Raw genomic sequence first — 15,319 nt, forward strand, 5'->3', positions numbered from 1 at the left:
CGCGATCCAGCTAATCTAAGGCAGTTCCTCCAACGTCCACCAGGTGGCACTGCTGCGTTGAAGTTCCCTGAGGTGCGCTGGAATGCACTGAAGTTCACCAGCCTATTCCTGGTGAAGGTAAGCGTGAGTCCCGCAACACTTTTTTTTTTTTAAATGCGGCGGTTTTTCCGAATACATCGGATTTTAGTTTGATACCCCCCCCCCCCCCCATTTCCGCCGTGTGCATGCCGGCGCCGATGCGCCACAATCCGATCACGTGCGCCAAAATCCCAGGGCAATACAGGGAAAATCGACGCAAATCGGAAATATGCAGGTAACATGTAGGGAAAACGCGAATTGGGCCCTTAGTAAATGACCCCCAATATTTCTTTTCAGTAATCTGTTGCTGTGACACCACTGTGTGCATAGTCAGGATTACAGTCCGCTGCTGCTCATCCCTATGCTGCATGGAGCCGTCCTGTCACTGTTGTTGGTCCATGAGATGCGTTTTTCACGTACTAACCACAGTGATGTGCGCCGGTCCTAAATCTGTAAATTACGGACGGTTTTTCATGTATTTCCTGGACTATACATTGTGCAGAGACCCCCGACTCCCCGCATCATGGTCATCTCTGCTGCTCGGAGTCCACCATCCCACCAGGACTACTGTACTGTACAGTAATGATGTTTTCATGGGGGTTGTAGTCCCACAGAAGACAGCGCTGTGCAGCCCTATAGATGACGGTGGTAGTGATTGTCATTGTTAGTGTTGAGCGCAGGATCATATTTTACACCCATGTGTAGAGGGGGCAAATTGTTCCACCAGGTGCAGTTAAAGTTGTGTTGCAAAATACATTCATTTTAAAATAGCTTTTTGTTACATATATATCTGCTCCTAATTATTTGTCACCTTTTCAATTGAAAAAAAAACAACAACACTAAAAACGCATCTTGGATACACATTTTTACCTGCACCGTCTGAATACACTCCAGTAGACTGAGTGTAAGTGGTAATGAATGGGTCGGCAGTTCTGTCCGCCCGCCACTAGATGGCGCTGCCGCGCTCCACCGCTGTCCTGCTCTCAGCTATGGTCTATGGCCGCTGACTTCCTGACATGCGCAGTGGGTGCCGCGAGCCGATGCTGCAGGTAAGTGGCTGTGCCCCTCATTACCCGGGCAGGAGGTGGGTGATAACGCTACTGCCCCCTGCTGGGGAATCTCTGAGGAGGATAGAGCCACATACTGAGTATTTTTAGTTTTTATTATTTTGTAAATTAATTTCCAATATAATTGCTGTATTTAACCCTTTAGGGACGCGGCTTTTCCGTGAAAAATGCCGATTCAGACGTTTGGGCGCTATTCTCACCACGGGGAATAACCGTTGTTATATTTGATCAGCATTTTGGGACACACACCCAACGTGTTTATGATTTTTGTTTATTTTTATATTATGGGAATGGGCGTTTCTTAAGCTTTTAGGTTTTTATTAATTTATTTAATTTTTTACTGTATTTTTAGAGCCCCCTGTTTGGGTACTTGAAGTTTTGAGGTTTTGGGAGACCCCAGCAAGACTTCCACATGTCACTACACCTGTGTGCCGGCTGCGGTGCGTCCTGCTAGCATAGGGACAACGTATGGCTGACCTATTGTGCATGTGTATGAGCGTGCATCCTCCACCCATGACAAAAATCTATTTTTTTTCCAGTAACAGCGCCACACTCTGTCCACAGGTCGTGTCTGGTATTGCACCTCGGCCCCATTCACTTCAGTACATCAGAGACGTGATGGCAGATACGGCTCCAGCTGATGCGCTCCTTCTTTTTGAGACTAATGATTGACACTTTCTTCCTCTTCCTCACAGCGTATCAGGGAACCTTGTCACCCCTATGCGTCCCTCCTCGTGATCACTTACTTACAGGTAAGTCCCAGTTATTCCTCTACCTGCAATTGTGAAACAATCATCTTTTTCCTTCATTCATAATTGGTAATTTAGTAACAGCCCGTACATGAAACTCCATGGCAGGAGTCACGGGGGCGGAGAAGAGAAGAATATTCTTTTCTTCATAAAGTGGCAATTTAAAGATGATGAAAATGGGATTCTGGATCAGCAGTGGACTGGTTCTTTTTAATATAAGGAGGAGGGAGAATGAACAGCTAGTGCTGGTACTGAAGGTGTGGAGCGCGTCGTAGCGGCACTGAAGGTGTGGAGCGCGTCGTAGCGGCACTGAAGGTGTGGAGCGCGTCGTAGCGGCGCTGAAGGTGTGGAGCGCGCCGTAGCGGCGCTGAAGGGGTGGCGCGCCGTAGCGGCGCTGAAGGTGTGGAGCGTCGTAGCGGCGCTGAAGGTGTGGAGCGCGTCGTAGCGGCGCTGAAGGTGTGGAGCGCGTCGTAGCGGCGCTGAAGGTGTGGAGCGCGTCGTAGCGGCGCTGAAGGTGTGGAGCGCGTCGTAGCGGCGCTGAAGGTGTGGAGCGCGTCGTAGCGGCGCTGAAGGTGTGGAGCGCGTCGTAGCGGCGCTGAAGGTGTGGAGCGCGTCGTAGCGGCGCTGAAGGTGTGGAGCGCGTCGTAGCGGCGCTGAAGGTGTGGAGCGCGTCGTAGCGGCGCTGAAGGTGTGGAGCGCGTCGTAGCGGCGCTGAAGGTGTGGAGCGCGTCGTAGCGGCGCTGAAGGTGTGGAGCGCGTCGTAGCGGCGCTGAAGGTGTGGAGCGCGTCGTAGCGGCGCTGAAGGTGTGGAGCGCGTCGTAGCGGCGCTGAAGGTGTGGAGCGCGTCGTAGCGGCGCTGAAGGTGTGGAGCGCGTCGTAGCGGCGCTGAAGGTGTGGAGCGCGTCGTAGCGGCGCTGAAGGTGTGGAGCGCGTCGTAGCGGCGCTGAAGGTGTGGAGCGCGTCGTAGCGGCGCTGAAGGTGTGGAGCGCGTCGTAGCGGCGCTGAAGGTGTGGAGCGCGTCGTAGCGGCGCTGAAGGTGTGGAGCGCGTCGTAGCGGCGCTGAAGGTGTGGAGCGCGTCGCAGCGGCGCTGAAGGTGTGGCGCGCCGCAGCGGCGCTGAAGGTGTGGCGCGCCGCAGCGGCGCTGAAGGTGTGGCGCGCCGCAGCGTCGCTGAAGGTGTGGCGCGCCGCAGCGGCGCTGAAGGTGTGGCGCGCCGCAGCGGCGCTGAAGGTGTGGAGCGCCGCAGCGGCGCTGAAGGTGTGGAGCGCCGCAGCGGTGCTGTGTGGAGCCCGTCGTAGCGGTACTGAAGGTGTGGAGCGCTGTAGCGGTGCTGTGTGGAGCGCGCCGTAGCGGTACTGAAGGTGTGGAGCGCCGTAGCGGTACTGAAGGTGTGGAGCGCCGTAGCGGTACTGAAGGTGTGGAGCGCCGTAGCGGTACTGAAGGTGTGGAGCGCCGTAGCGGTACTGAAGGTGTGGAGCGCCGTAGCGGTACTGAAGGTGTGGAGCGCCGTAGCGGTACTGAAGGTGTGGAGCGCCGTAGCGGTACTGAAGGTGTGGAGCGCCGTAGCGGTACTGAAGGTGTGGGGCGCCGTAGCGGTACTGAAGGTGTGGGGCGCCGTAGCGGTACTGAAGGTGTGGGGCGCCGTAGCGGTGCTGTGTGGAGCGCGTCGTAGCGGTACTGAAGGTGTGGAGCGCCGTAGCGGTACTGAAGGTGTGGAGCGCCGTAGCGGTACTGAAGGTGTGGGGCGCCGTAGCGGTGCTGTGTGGAGCGCGTTGTAGCGGTGCTGAAGGTGTGGAGCGCCGTAGCGGTGCTGTGTGGAGCTCTGCGGGGATGCTGTTCTGACAGACGGGGAGGGTGATCTAGGGGTGGAGTGCCGTATTGATGCTGTTCTGACAGACGGGGAGGGTGATCTAGGGGTGGAGTGCTGTATTGATGCTGTTCTGACAGACGGGGAGGGTGATCTAGGGGTGGAGTGCTGTATTGATGCTGTTCTGACAGATGGGGAGGGTGATCTAGGGGTGGAGTGCTGTATTGATGCTGTTCTGACAGACGGGGAGGGTGATCTAGGGGTGGAGTGCTGTATTGATGCTGTTCTGACAGATGGGGAGGGTGATCTAGGGGTGGAGTGCTGTATTGATGCTGTTCTGACAGACGGGGAGGGTGATCTAGGGGTGGAGTGCTGTATTGATGCTGTTCTGACAGACTGGGAGGGTGATCTAGAGGTGGAGTGCTGTATTGATGCTGTTCTGACAGATGGGGAGGGTGATCTAGGGGTGGAGTGCTGTATTGATGCTGTTCTGACAGACGGGGAGGGTGATCTAGGGGTGGAGTGCCGTATTGATGCTGTTCTGACAGACGGGGAGGGTGATCTAGGGGTGGAGTGCCGTATTGATGCTGTTCTGACAGACGGGGAGGGTGATCTAGGGGTGGAGTGCCGTATTGATGCTGTTCTGACAGACGGGGAGGGTGATCTAGGGGTGGAGTGCCGTATTGACGCTGTTCTGACAGACGGGGAGGGTGATCTAGGGGTGGAGTGCTGTATTGATGCTGTTCTGACAGACGGGGAGGGTGATCTAGGGGTGGAGTGCTGTATTGATGCTGTTCTGACAGACGGGGAGGGTGATCTAGGGGTGGAGTGCTGTATTGACGCTGTTCTGACAGACGGGGAGGGTGATCTAGGGGTGGAGTGCTGTAGTGACGCTGTTCTGACAGACGGGGAGGGTGATCTAGGGGTGGAGTGCTGTAGTGACGCTGTTCTGACAGACGGGGAGGGTGATCTAGGGGTGGAGTGCTGTAGTGACGCTGTTCTGACAGACGGGGAGGGTGATCTAGGGGTGGAGTGCCGTATTGATGCTGTTCTGACAGACGGGGAGGGTGATCTAGGGGTGGAGTGCCGTATTGACGCTGTTCTGACAGACGGGGAGGGTGATCTAGGGGTGGAGTGCTGTATTGATGCTGTTCTGACAGACGGGGAGGGTGATCTAGGGGTGGAGTGCTGTATTGATGCTGTTCTGACAGACGGGGAGGGTGATCTAGGGGTGGAGTGCTGTATTGACGCTGTTCTGACAGACGGGGAGGGTGATCTAGGGGTGGAGTGCTGTAGTGACGCTGTTCTGACAGACGGGGAGGGTGATCTAGGGGTGGAGTGCTGTAGTGACGCTGTTCTGACAGACGGGGAGGGTGATCTAGGGGTGGAGTGCTGTAGTGACGCTGTTCTGACAGACGGGGAGGGTGATCTAGGGGTGGAGTGCTGTAGTGACGCTGTTCTGACAGACGGGGAGGGTGATCTAGGGGTGGAGTGCTGTAGTGACGCTGTTCTGACAGACGGGGAGGGTGATCTAGGGGTGGAGTGCTGTTCTGACAGACGGGGAGGGTGATCTAGGGGTGGAGTGCCGTAGTGACGCTGTTCTGACAGACGGGGAGGGTGATCTAGGGGTGGAGTGCCGTATTGATGCTGTTCTGACAGACGGGGAGGGTGATCTAGGGGTGGAGTGCTGTATTGATGCTGTTCTGACAGACGGGGAGGGTGATCTAGGGGTGGAGTGCCGTATTGACGCTGTTCTGACAGACGGGGAGGGTGATCTAGCTGGGAAAGCACACAGGATATGGTGAGAAATAATGTCCTGGGGACAAGGAGATAACTTCATGGAATGGGCTACACGTGTGTTGGGAATGGGGGTCATTCACCTCATCAGGCCTCAGCTGTGGACTCAACTCTGACACTGAGACGGGTCCCCGGACACTAATCACTGTGCCAGTAGTAGAAATAGGAAACTGAATTTTTTTTTTTATTGCTAATAGAAAATCATTCCTGGCCCCTTTGCCTCAGGATCTGTGACAGTTCTCAGATCTTTCACTCGCTGGCGATTTACATATCTGCACCTTCAGTCATCGGGGGATTTATTGTTCCTTGTGCATTTTATTAGGCAGGAAAAAGTCGCAACTTCTGGCAAATGACCTGGAATTCTGACCGTGCGTCTGACTGGCTTCAATCCATTTTTATTCATACCGTACATATCCAGGACCAGGCAATGAATAATACCGTACATATCCAGGACCAGGCAATGAATAATACCGTACATATCCAAGACCAGACAATGAATAATACCGTACATATCCAGGACCAGGCAATGAATAATACCGTACATATCCAAGACCAGGCAATGAATAATACCGTACATATCCAGGACCAGGCAATGAATAATACCGTACATATCCAAGACCAGACAATGAATAATACCGTACATATCCAAGACCAGGCAATGAATAATACCGTACATATCCAAGACCAGACAATGAATAATACCGTACATATCCAAGACCAGGCAATGAATAATACCGTACATATCCAGGACCAGGCAATGAATAATACCGTACATATCCAGGACCAGACAATGAATAATACCGTACATATCCAGGACCAGACAATGAATAATACCGTACATATCCAGGACCAGACAATGAATAATACCGTACATATCCAGGACCAGACAATGAATAATACCGTACATATCCAGGACCAGACAAAGAATAATACCGTACATATCCAGGACCAGACAATGAATAATACCGTACATATCCAGGACCAGACAATGAATAATACCGTACATATCCAGGACCAGACAATGAATAATACCGTACATATCCAGGACCAGACAATGAATAATACCGTACATATCCAGGACCAGACAATGAATAATACCGTACATATCCAGGACCAGACAATGAATAATACCGTACATATCCAGGACCAGACAATGAATAATACCGTACATATCCAGGACCAGACAATGAATAATACCGTACATATCCAGGACCAGACAATGAATAATACCGTACATATCCAGGACCAGACAACGAATAATACCGTACATATCCAGGACCAGACAACGAATAATACCGTACATATCCAGGACCAGACAACGAATAATACCGTACATATCCAGGACCAGACAACGAATAATACCGTACATATCCAGGACCAGACAACGAATAATACCGTACATATCCAGGACCAGACAACGAATAATACCGTACATATCCAGGACCAGACAACGAATAATACCGTACATATCCAGGACCAGACAACGAATAATACCGTACATATCCAGGACCAGACAACGAATAATACCGTACATATCCAGGACCAGACAACGAATAATACCGTACATATCCAGGACCAGACAACGAATAATACCGTACATATCCAGGACCAGGAAATTAATGATTATACAAAGTCCAAACTAATCCATAAATAATAATGCAAGATCCCCGACCAGACATTATATTATAATATAAACTTTAGACCAGAGAATAATTATTAGGTCAGAGAGTAAATACAAAAATACAGATCCCAGACCAGTCTATAAATAACGTAGTTTCCAGACCAGGGAATAAATAGTAACATAACCAGATGGTAATGGCCTTGGTCTCTCCTTAGTGACTCCGTGTTGCGCTGTAAACACTTCCCCGCCCGTATACTCCATTCCCAAAAGCCGGACACTGAAGATGTCACCTGGTTGGGTGGAGCCGGGACGCTGCATATACCGGCTATTAATCAGTGAAACATAATGATGGGTGTAGTAGTGCACCAAGCATTTACATAGAAGCCATAGTATCACAAGATGAAGATGACGAGGAGACTCTACAGGGCGACATCTCATCTCCACCAATATCTACTATGTGAAGAATTGTATAAAAATGGCCGCCCTTCACCTCCGCTAATGAGTCCATCATTAGGTATTAGGTATCAGCGGATCTTGTGATATTTCCTCCCTCACATGGACAGAGGACTGCCGATGGAATAGTATAGGTAAGTGGCCGAAAACAGAAAAAATATACCGCGAAATTCCTTTAATCCGGCATCTGATAATCCAGAAGTTCCATTAATTCTACACTTGTTACCAGGTCAGAAGTGTAAAGCTCAGTACACATTGGCTGATCAGGGCAGAGATCATTAGGAGGCCCCACAACTCTCTCCCAATAGCAAAGATGGATTGGGCATGTTAGATTTCAGCATGGCCGATCCTTTCATTGTGTACGTTGTCAGGAAATAGCAATTCCCTGAAGCTGGAGGAGAGAGAAGCCGTGCACCAGAGCGAGATTTTCCTGTATCCGGGGGTTAGCACTACAGCCTTGCAGCACGGTGGCTCAGTGGTTAGCACTACAGCCTTGCAGCACGGTGGCTCAGTGGCTAGCACTACAGCCTTGCAGCACGGTGGCTCAGTGGCTAGCACTACAGCCTTGCAGCACGGTGGCTCAGTGGCTAGCACTACAGCCTTGCAGCACGGTGGCTCAGTAGTTAACACTACAGCCTTGCAGCACGATGACTGGGTGGTTAGATCTACAGCCTTGCAGCGCTGAGGTCCTAGGTTCAAGTCCCATCCAGGACAACATCTGCAAAGAGTTTGTGTGTTCTCTCTGTGTTTGCATGGGTTTCCTCTGGGTCTTTCGGTTTCCTCCCACACTCCAAAACATACTGGTAGGTGATTAGATTGTGAGCCCCAGGGACAGGGATTGATGTGACAAGCTCTGTGTAATCATAATTATGTGCATGAGCCAATCGTACTGAAGCCCAGGGGAGCTGTGGTGACGCCCCCTGGAGCATTTCTAGGTAATTTTCATCTACTTAAAAGTCGTTTTTTTGGAACAAGAACACAAAGAACGTTACCCACACTGATTTTTGATGGTATCTTTTCTTTAAGGAACATTTTTCATAGACTGGCGCTTCGTGCAATGCCATGTGATGTAAGCCCCGCCCCTCCGGCCCCGATTCCCCATGTATGCGCCGGTCGGCTGTACTGCAGGCCCTTCCTAGCGTAGAATTGCCCTATTGTCTGTGACAGGCGCAGGCTAAATCAAGTGCCCAGGCGTGTGGCCCCTCCGTCCCCCTTTACCTCACTATACTGCGCTTTGTGTGGAGGTGGTGTAAAGGGTTAAATAATTTTTGATTCCTGATGCTCCACAAGAAGTCGGGTTCGATTATTTCAGGAACACCCTCCCCCCTGATAAGTACCCCCAAGGTGTCCGAGTGGTTACACAGAGTGAGGGGCCTCCCCATCATCTTCCACCAGCACCCACGTGTGACTTGTTGTTGTGGCGGGGGCGGAGCCTTTTTCTGATAAGCGATGTATGAGGGATTACTTTTTGCGGGACAAATTATACTTTTGCTAAAATCGTTATTTAATATCCTGGGAAGCTGCGTTTTTCTCCTACATTATCCATGCCGTGTTCATAGCATTTTTATAGAACGGTGTAGGGGTTGTTTTTTCGGGAGGTGCTATAGTTTTTATTTGGAAAGGAAATATGGTGAAAAAACAAGTTACCTTTTTATCTACTTGGGGGATAAATGTTTTTATTTTAGAGCCAGAATGATGAAATGTGAGTTTGTAAGTTTTTTTAAGTTTTTCTTATGTGATTTAGGGAAAGGAGTGTAGTAGATGTTGTAGGGTGGGAGGGGCTAAGGGGGTCTCTTCTAGGCCTCCAGCTGCTTCATCCACCATTGGCTGTCGTTCCATGACCCGTTCCTTGGGGTCCAGTATACCGGTTCCTGTGTTACCTGCTCGGTTCCTTAGATGCAGGATTAAAGGAATTTTCCGGTAGTATTTTACGGACACGTGTTGTGCTGATTGTGTGGATGTGCAGCGTCATCTGTGCTTCGGTGTCTTTATACATCAGTAAATCCCAATTCCTCTATTCTTATCTTTCAGTTACCATTGGCCTGTATTGGGTCGTGTTCTGCTCTGACCGTGGATTATATTACACAAAAGGTAAGATCAATGATGCCCAGAATTTAATGAACAAGTTTTCTCTCTGTACAACACACATCTACTGATACATCCAGGCCCCGGGACTGTGGTATCTTCTTATATTTGTTATCCATGGCCTCCTTCATTCTAAAATTATCTTTTATTATTATACTAATGAGCCAGGAGGGCTCTCCGTGCTGCAGCTTCACAGGCTGTTACACTGTGCAGGACCCCTTCACCCTCCCATTATTAGATTAAATCATTAAGGGGGGAGTGCTGAGGGAGCAAAAAAGGGTGACAGTGTAACAGTCTGTGAAGCTACAGGAGAGGCTCTGATAACATCCCCCAGAACACTTGGCTAATTAGCATGATTTTAAGAGTTGATTTTTAGAAAGAAGGAGGCCATGAATAACAAATATAAGGTGCCTGGATCTATGAGTAACTGTTCCTGGTTTTTCAGGAAGGATTTTGATGGGAGATTTCCTTAAACCAATCACTAGGAATGTGATTAGCTGGTGACCGGTTCCAATAGGCTGTGCTGATTTTTAAAATACCTTTGCCCTCCTCCCCCGCCCCCACTCATGTCACATGTTGCAGGTAATGTGAAATAAAGTTTTATAAACTACTGAAATAATTTAGAACGCTTTCAATTCAGAATGCTTTTATAATAAGCATAGCCTAGGCTGCTGGAACCTGTCAGCAGTTAAAAACAACATTCCCAGTGACAGGTTCCCTTTAAAGGAATAAGACTCTATTTCTGGGAAAGTCAATTAATATCCGATCAGTCTGACTGAGCACCCAAACTGGTCAGGCCCTACTCATGGGTTACTAGGTAATTGTAGAGGGGTGACGCCCGGCACCCCTGGCGATCAACTAATATAGAAAACGTCTGGAACTGACAGCAGGAGAGGATTTGTGTGCATAGACCGGTCTATAAGTACTTACTGGTTGTTTAGTAACCCACAATACCTCGTAGCTACCGTACACATAACTGTTCACCCATCTGTCGGGCCACAAGTAACACCCACTACAATCTACAATTGATCACCTATCCAACTACATCATTACATTTTATAAACAAGTGGTGGTGGCCCCATTAGAAAGTAGTGAGGGGGCACCTGGAGCAGTATCCAGCAGGTTTATTACACTATTTGATATATTTATATATATATATATATATATATATATATATATATATATATATATCAGACAATAATTAGTTGTTTCTACTTTTGTCATAAAATTATTATTTCTCTATTTTTTTTTCCTAGAGGCCTCCTCATCATGCCGTGTTGTGTTGTGAAGGGATGTATTTGCAGATACACCTGGAATACCAGAGATTCGGGCATTATCCTCCATGTCTTCCCCCGTGACCCCAATATCATCAGACTGTGGTTACAGAAAACCGGCCTAGAAGGAGAAGAATTGGAAGTCATGGTGGAGAAAGTCATAAAAGGGAAGAGGACGGACGCCTATCGCATGTGCTCCGTGCATTTCTCTGATGACTGTTACATCGACAATGGCGCTCGGCGTAAACTGAAAAAAAACGCAATCCCAACCATTTTCCCTCTGGTGGTAACCGAACCCGACGTCTCAACAGAAGAACCTACAGAGACTTCTGTTACCTCAACAGAAGACAAAGGGAAACCCAAGAAGAAAACGAGTAAAAAAAGAAAATTGTCCTCGAATGCGCCTTTATATCAAATAGTCGAATTAAATCCACCTGAGACCGTTCTTCCTCCGACCGCTCTTCCTAACGCTCCAGAACCATGCAAGAAGTGGCGGGTCGTGGTTGATCAAGTTACCAGTACAGATCCTGTGAATCCCAAGAGATTTGGATCAGGGGGGGTCACCCCAAAAGCAGGGAAAAAACATGCAGAAACGCAAACATCGGCACAAATGTTCAAACCAGAACCGGAGACCCGAACGGAAGAAGTTCAACCTCTACCTGGGCGCCGTAGAAGTTTTAGAAATGGAAGACGTTCAAAACATGTTCTTAAAATGGATTCCGGCTTCCATGAATCTGACTACGAAGAGGAGGAGGAGGAATCTTTCTACGCCGAAAGCGATGAGGAAGCAGAAGGCGGAACCCAAAATGATGAATTCAAGCGCATCCACGAAGGTAAAAAGAGTCCGGTCCGTGAGAAGAAGTTCATAGTGTTTGAAAGTTGCCTCAATAAACTTCTTGCGATGATTCCGTGTCAGGCACAAAGTGAGTGCGGCGAGCGGGTAACGCATGTGCGGAAGAGCTTTGTGGGCTCCTCCGTAATTGTAAAGGTGAAGTGTGCAAGTGGCCACACCAAGACCATATGGGAGAGCCAGCCGAGACATGGCGGCCAACCTTTAGGAGATGTCCTGACCTCCGCCGCCGTCTTGTATAGCGGATGTAGTTTCCCCAAGATTCTTCAGATGGTAAAATTGTTGAACTTGAAATTTATTGGGAAATCCACTTATTACAAGAACCAGACGATGTATTTGTTTCCGACCTTGAATCGTTACTGGCAATTGGAACAGCAGTCGAATATAAGTCGCCTACGAGAAAAACCCGTGTGCCTGACCGCCGACTGCCAGGTCAACCGGCCCGGCCACTTGGCTAAGTATTTGACCTATACCATGATGGACGCAGAGACGAAAAAGATTATTGGCTTTCACATACAGCAACTACTTCCCTCTTATTCTCAGGATCACCACGAAAATACAGCTTTTAAGAAAACCCTGGATGACATCTTAGAAAAAGAGGTCAATGTAAAAATGGTCACCACCAATCCTCACGTCGGAATAAGAAAAGTCATGAAGGACGGTTATGCCAATATTATTCACCGCTTTGACCCCTGGCATTTAGCAAGGACTGTAGGTAATAAAATACTGGCCCAATCCAAGAAAAAACATTGTGAGATTCTGTCGCAGTGGGCATCACCCATCGAGTCCCACTTGTGGTGGTCGGTCAAGACCTGCGGAGAAAACGGGCAAGAATTATTGGACCGCTGGAACGGATTGCAGTACCACGTTCTCAATGTTCACGAATGGTATTCCAGGTCTGACTACTGGAAGTGCAGACACGACATAGGTCGCTCTGGCAACTCCAAACCTGTCAAGTGGATCCCGAAGGGTTCTTTGGCATACCGGAGACTTAGAAAGATTGTACTTAACCCTTTGTTACAGAAGCAGTTGAAACGGGTAACCTACTTCTGCCATGCAGACGCCCTGGACATCTTACATAGTACATGTCGTAAATACCGGCCGAGAGGGGTTAGTTTTCATAAAGATGAGATGGTGGCCAGGACCCAGCTGGCAGTATTGGACTATAACCGAAATGTACAGAGAGTTCAAGCTGCGCTGAAGAAGCCAAACACTGATCCCGCCCCGAAAAATTGTGCCAAATTCACCAAGTCCCGTAAGGCACAGGTAGTGAAAGCTCTTTATGAGTGCAAAGGCCAGGACTTCATTTTGGACCTGTTACGAGATGTGGTTACTTTGGTGCGTAGATAGAATGTGTTGGAGCTGAATTCAAGTCGTCGTCCTATGTCAAAGCCTCCATCGAGAGACCCAAAACATCAAAGTGCCCCGGACCTGGGCAAAACGTGATCATCGCATCTCGTATTTCATGATAAAACGTTTTCCTTCATTTTTTTATAAAAAGTTGTTTTAAACTTGCAATCCAGAGACTCGCGAGTAACTTCCACTGTATATTTATTACATTTATAAAAGTATTTTTATGTTTGATGGGTTATTTTTGGGTTCTTTCACATAAGGCTTCTTTTATGACTTGTTTTCTGGTATCTGCAGTTGGCTTGTAATCCAGAGTGAGGGTTGTACACAAGAAGCATAATCTGTAGCCAGTCACATAATAGCATCATAATAATTGAGGCTGAAAAGAAGACAATAGACCAGCAAGTCCAACCTATAATCCTGTGGTGTTGATAAAGCGGAAGCCTATAAGTCTGGAGCAATTTTGCCCAAACTAGAAAATATTCCTTCCCAAGCCCAGACTTGGCCTCAGAATAACTCCCTGGTTTGTTATCATAACCTTTTGATATGTTTTGCTCTTCAGAAAGGCATCCAGGGCCCTCATGTACAAATTATCAGCGACCTGAGGCAGAGCGTTCCCCAAAATCTCACTGCTATTACAGTAAAGTCTATGGTGACTGTAGAACCTCCTCTCCTCTAGGTGTAGAGGATGCCCCCTGTCTATGGTGATGGTAGAACCTCCTCTAGGTGTAGAGGATTCCCCCTGTCTATGGTGATGGTAGAACCTCCTCTCCTCTAGGTGTAGAGGATGCCCCCTGTCTATGGTGATGGTAGAACCTCCTCTCCTCTAGGTGTAGAGGATGCCCCCTGTCTATGGTGATGGTAGAACCTCCTCTCCTCTAGGTGTAGAGAATGCCCCCTGTCTATGGTGATGGTAGAACCTCCTCTCCTCTAGGTGTAGAGGATGCCCCTGTCTATGGTGATGGTAGAACCTCCTCTCCTCTAGGTGTAGAGGATGTCCCCTGTCTATGGTGATGGTAGAACCTCCTCTCCTCTAGGTGTAGAGGATGCCCCCTGTCTATGGTGATGGCAGGACTGTCTCTCCTCTAGGTGTAGAGGATACCCCCTGTCTATGGTGATGGTAGAACCCCCTCTCCTCTAGGTGTAGAGGATGCCCCCTGTCTATGGTGATGGTAGAACCTCCTCTCCTCTAGGTGTAGAGGATGCCCCTGTCTATGGTGATGGTAGAATCGCCTCCCCTCTAGGTGTAGAGGATGCCCCCTGTCTATGGTGATGGTAGAATCGCCTCCCCTCTAGGTGTAGAGGATGCCCCCTGTCCATGGTGATGGTAGAACCTCCTCTCCTCTAGGTGTAGAGGATGCCCCCTGTCCATGGTGATGGTAGAACGTCCTCTCCTCTAGGTGTAGAGGATGCCCCCTGTCTAGGGTGATGGTAGAACCTCCTCTCCTCTAGGTGTAGAGGATGCCCCCTGTCTATGGTGATGGTAGAACCTCCTCTCCTCTAGGTGTAGAGGATACCCCCTGTCTATGGTGATGGTAGAACCTCCTCTCCTCTAGGTGTAGAGAATGTCCCCGTCTATGGTGATGGTAGAACCTCCTCTCCTCTAGGTGTAGAGGATGCCCCCATCTATGGTGATGGTAAAATCGCCTCTCCTCTAGGTGTAGAGGATGCCTCCTGTCTATGGTGATGGTAGAACCTCCTCTCCTCTAGGTGTAGAGGATGCCCCCTATCTATGGTGATGGTAGATCCTCCTCTCCTCTAGGTGTAGAGGATGCCCCCTGTCTATGGTGATGGTAGAACCTCCTCTCCTCTAGGTGTAGAGGATGTCCCCTGTCTATGGTGATGGTAGAACCTCCTCTCCTCCAGGTGTAGAGGATGCCCCCTGTCTATGGTGATGGTAGAACCTCCTCTCCTCTAGGTGTAGAGGATGTCCCCTGTCTATGGTGATGGTAGAACCTCCTCTCCTCTAGGTGTAGAGGATGCCCCCTGTCTATGGTGATGGTAGAACCTCCTCTCCTCTAGGTGTAGAGGATGTCCCCTGTCTATGGTGATGGTAGAACCTCCTCTCCTCTAGGTGTAGAGGATGCCCCCTGTCTATGGTGATGGTAGAACCTCCTCTCCTCTAGGTGTAGAGGATACCCCCTGTCTATGGTGATGGTAGAACCTCCTCTCCTCTAGGTGTAGAGGAT

At 49.2% G+C, this 15,319-nt stretch overlaps 1 protein-coding gene across 4 annotated transcripts in view; it reads left to right on the plus strand.

The window, feature by feature from the left end:
- Positions 1 to 1,028: 1,028 nt before the first annotated feature.
- Positions 1,029 to 15,319, plus strand: part of LOC140115439 (mitochondrial amidoxime-reducing component 1-like) — a 32,724-nt gene continuing 18,433 nt past the window's right edge. The window contains exons 1-4 of one of the 4 annotated variants that reach the window (XM_072132790.1): positions 1,029 to 1,127; positions 1,841 to 1,897; positions 9,603 to 9,662; positions 10,913 to 13,361. In XM_072132790.1, coding sequence (XP_071988891.1) covers positions 10,926 to 13,130 — 2,205 coding nt within the window. In that variant the 5' untranslated portion in view covers positions 1,029 to 1,127; positions 1,841 to 1,897; positions 9,603 to 9,662; positions 10,913 to 10,925 and the 3' untranslated portion in view covers positions 13,131 to 13,361. The other 3 variants (XM_072132791.1, XM_072132792.1, XM_072132798.1) reach the window with 3 other exon arrangements.

This window comes from Engystomops pustulosus, chromosome 1, assembly GCF_040894005.1.
Source record: "Engystomops pustulosus chromosome 1, aEngPut4.maternal, whole genome shotgun sequence".
NCBI lineage: Eukaryota > Metazoa > Chordata > Amphibia > Anura > Leptodactylidae > Engystomops > Engystomops pustulosus.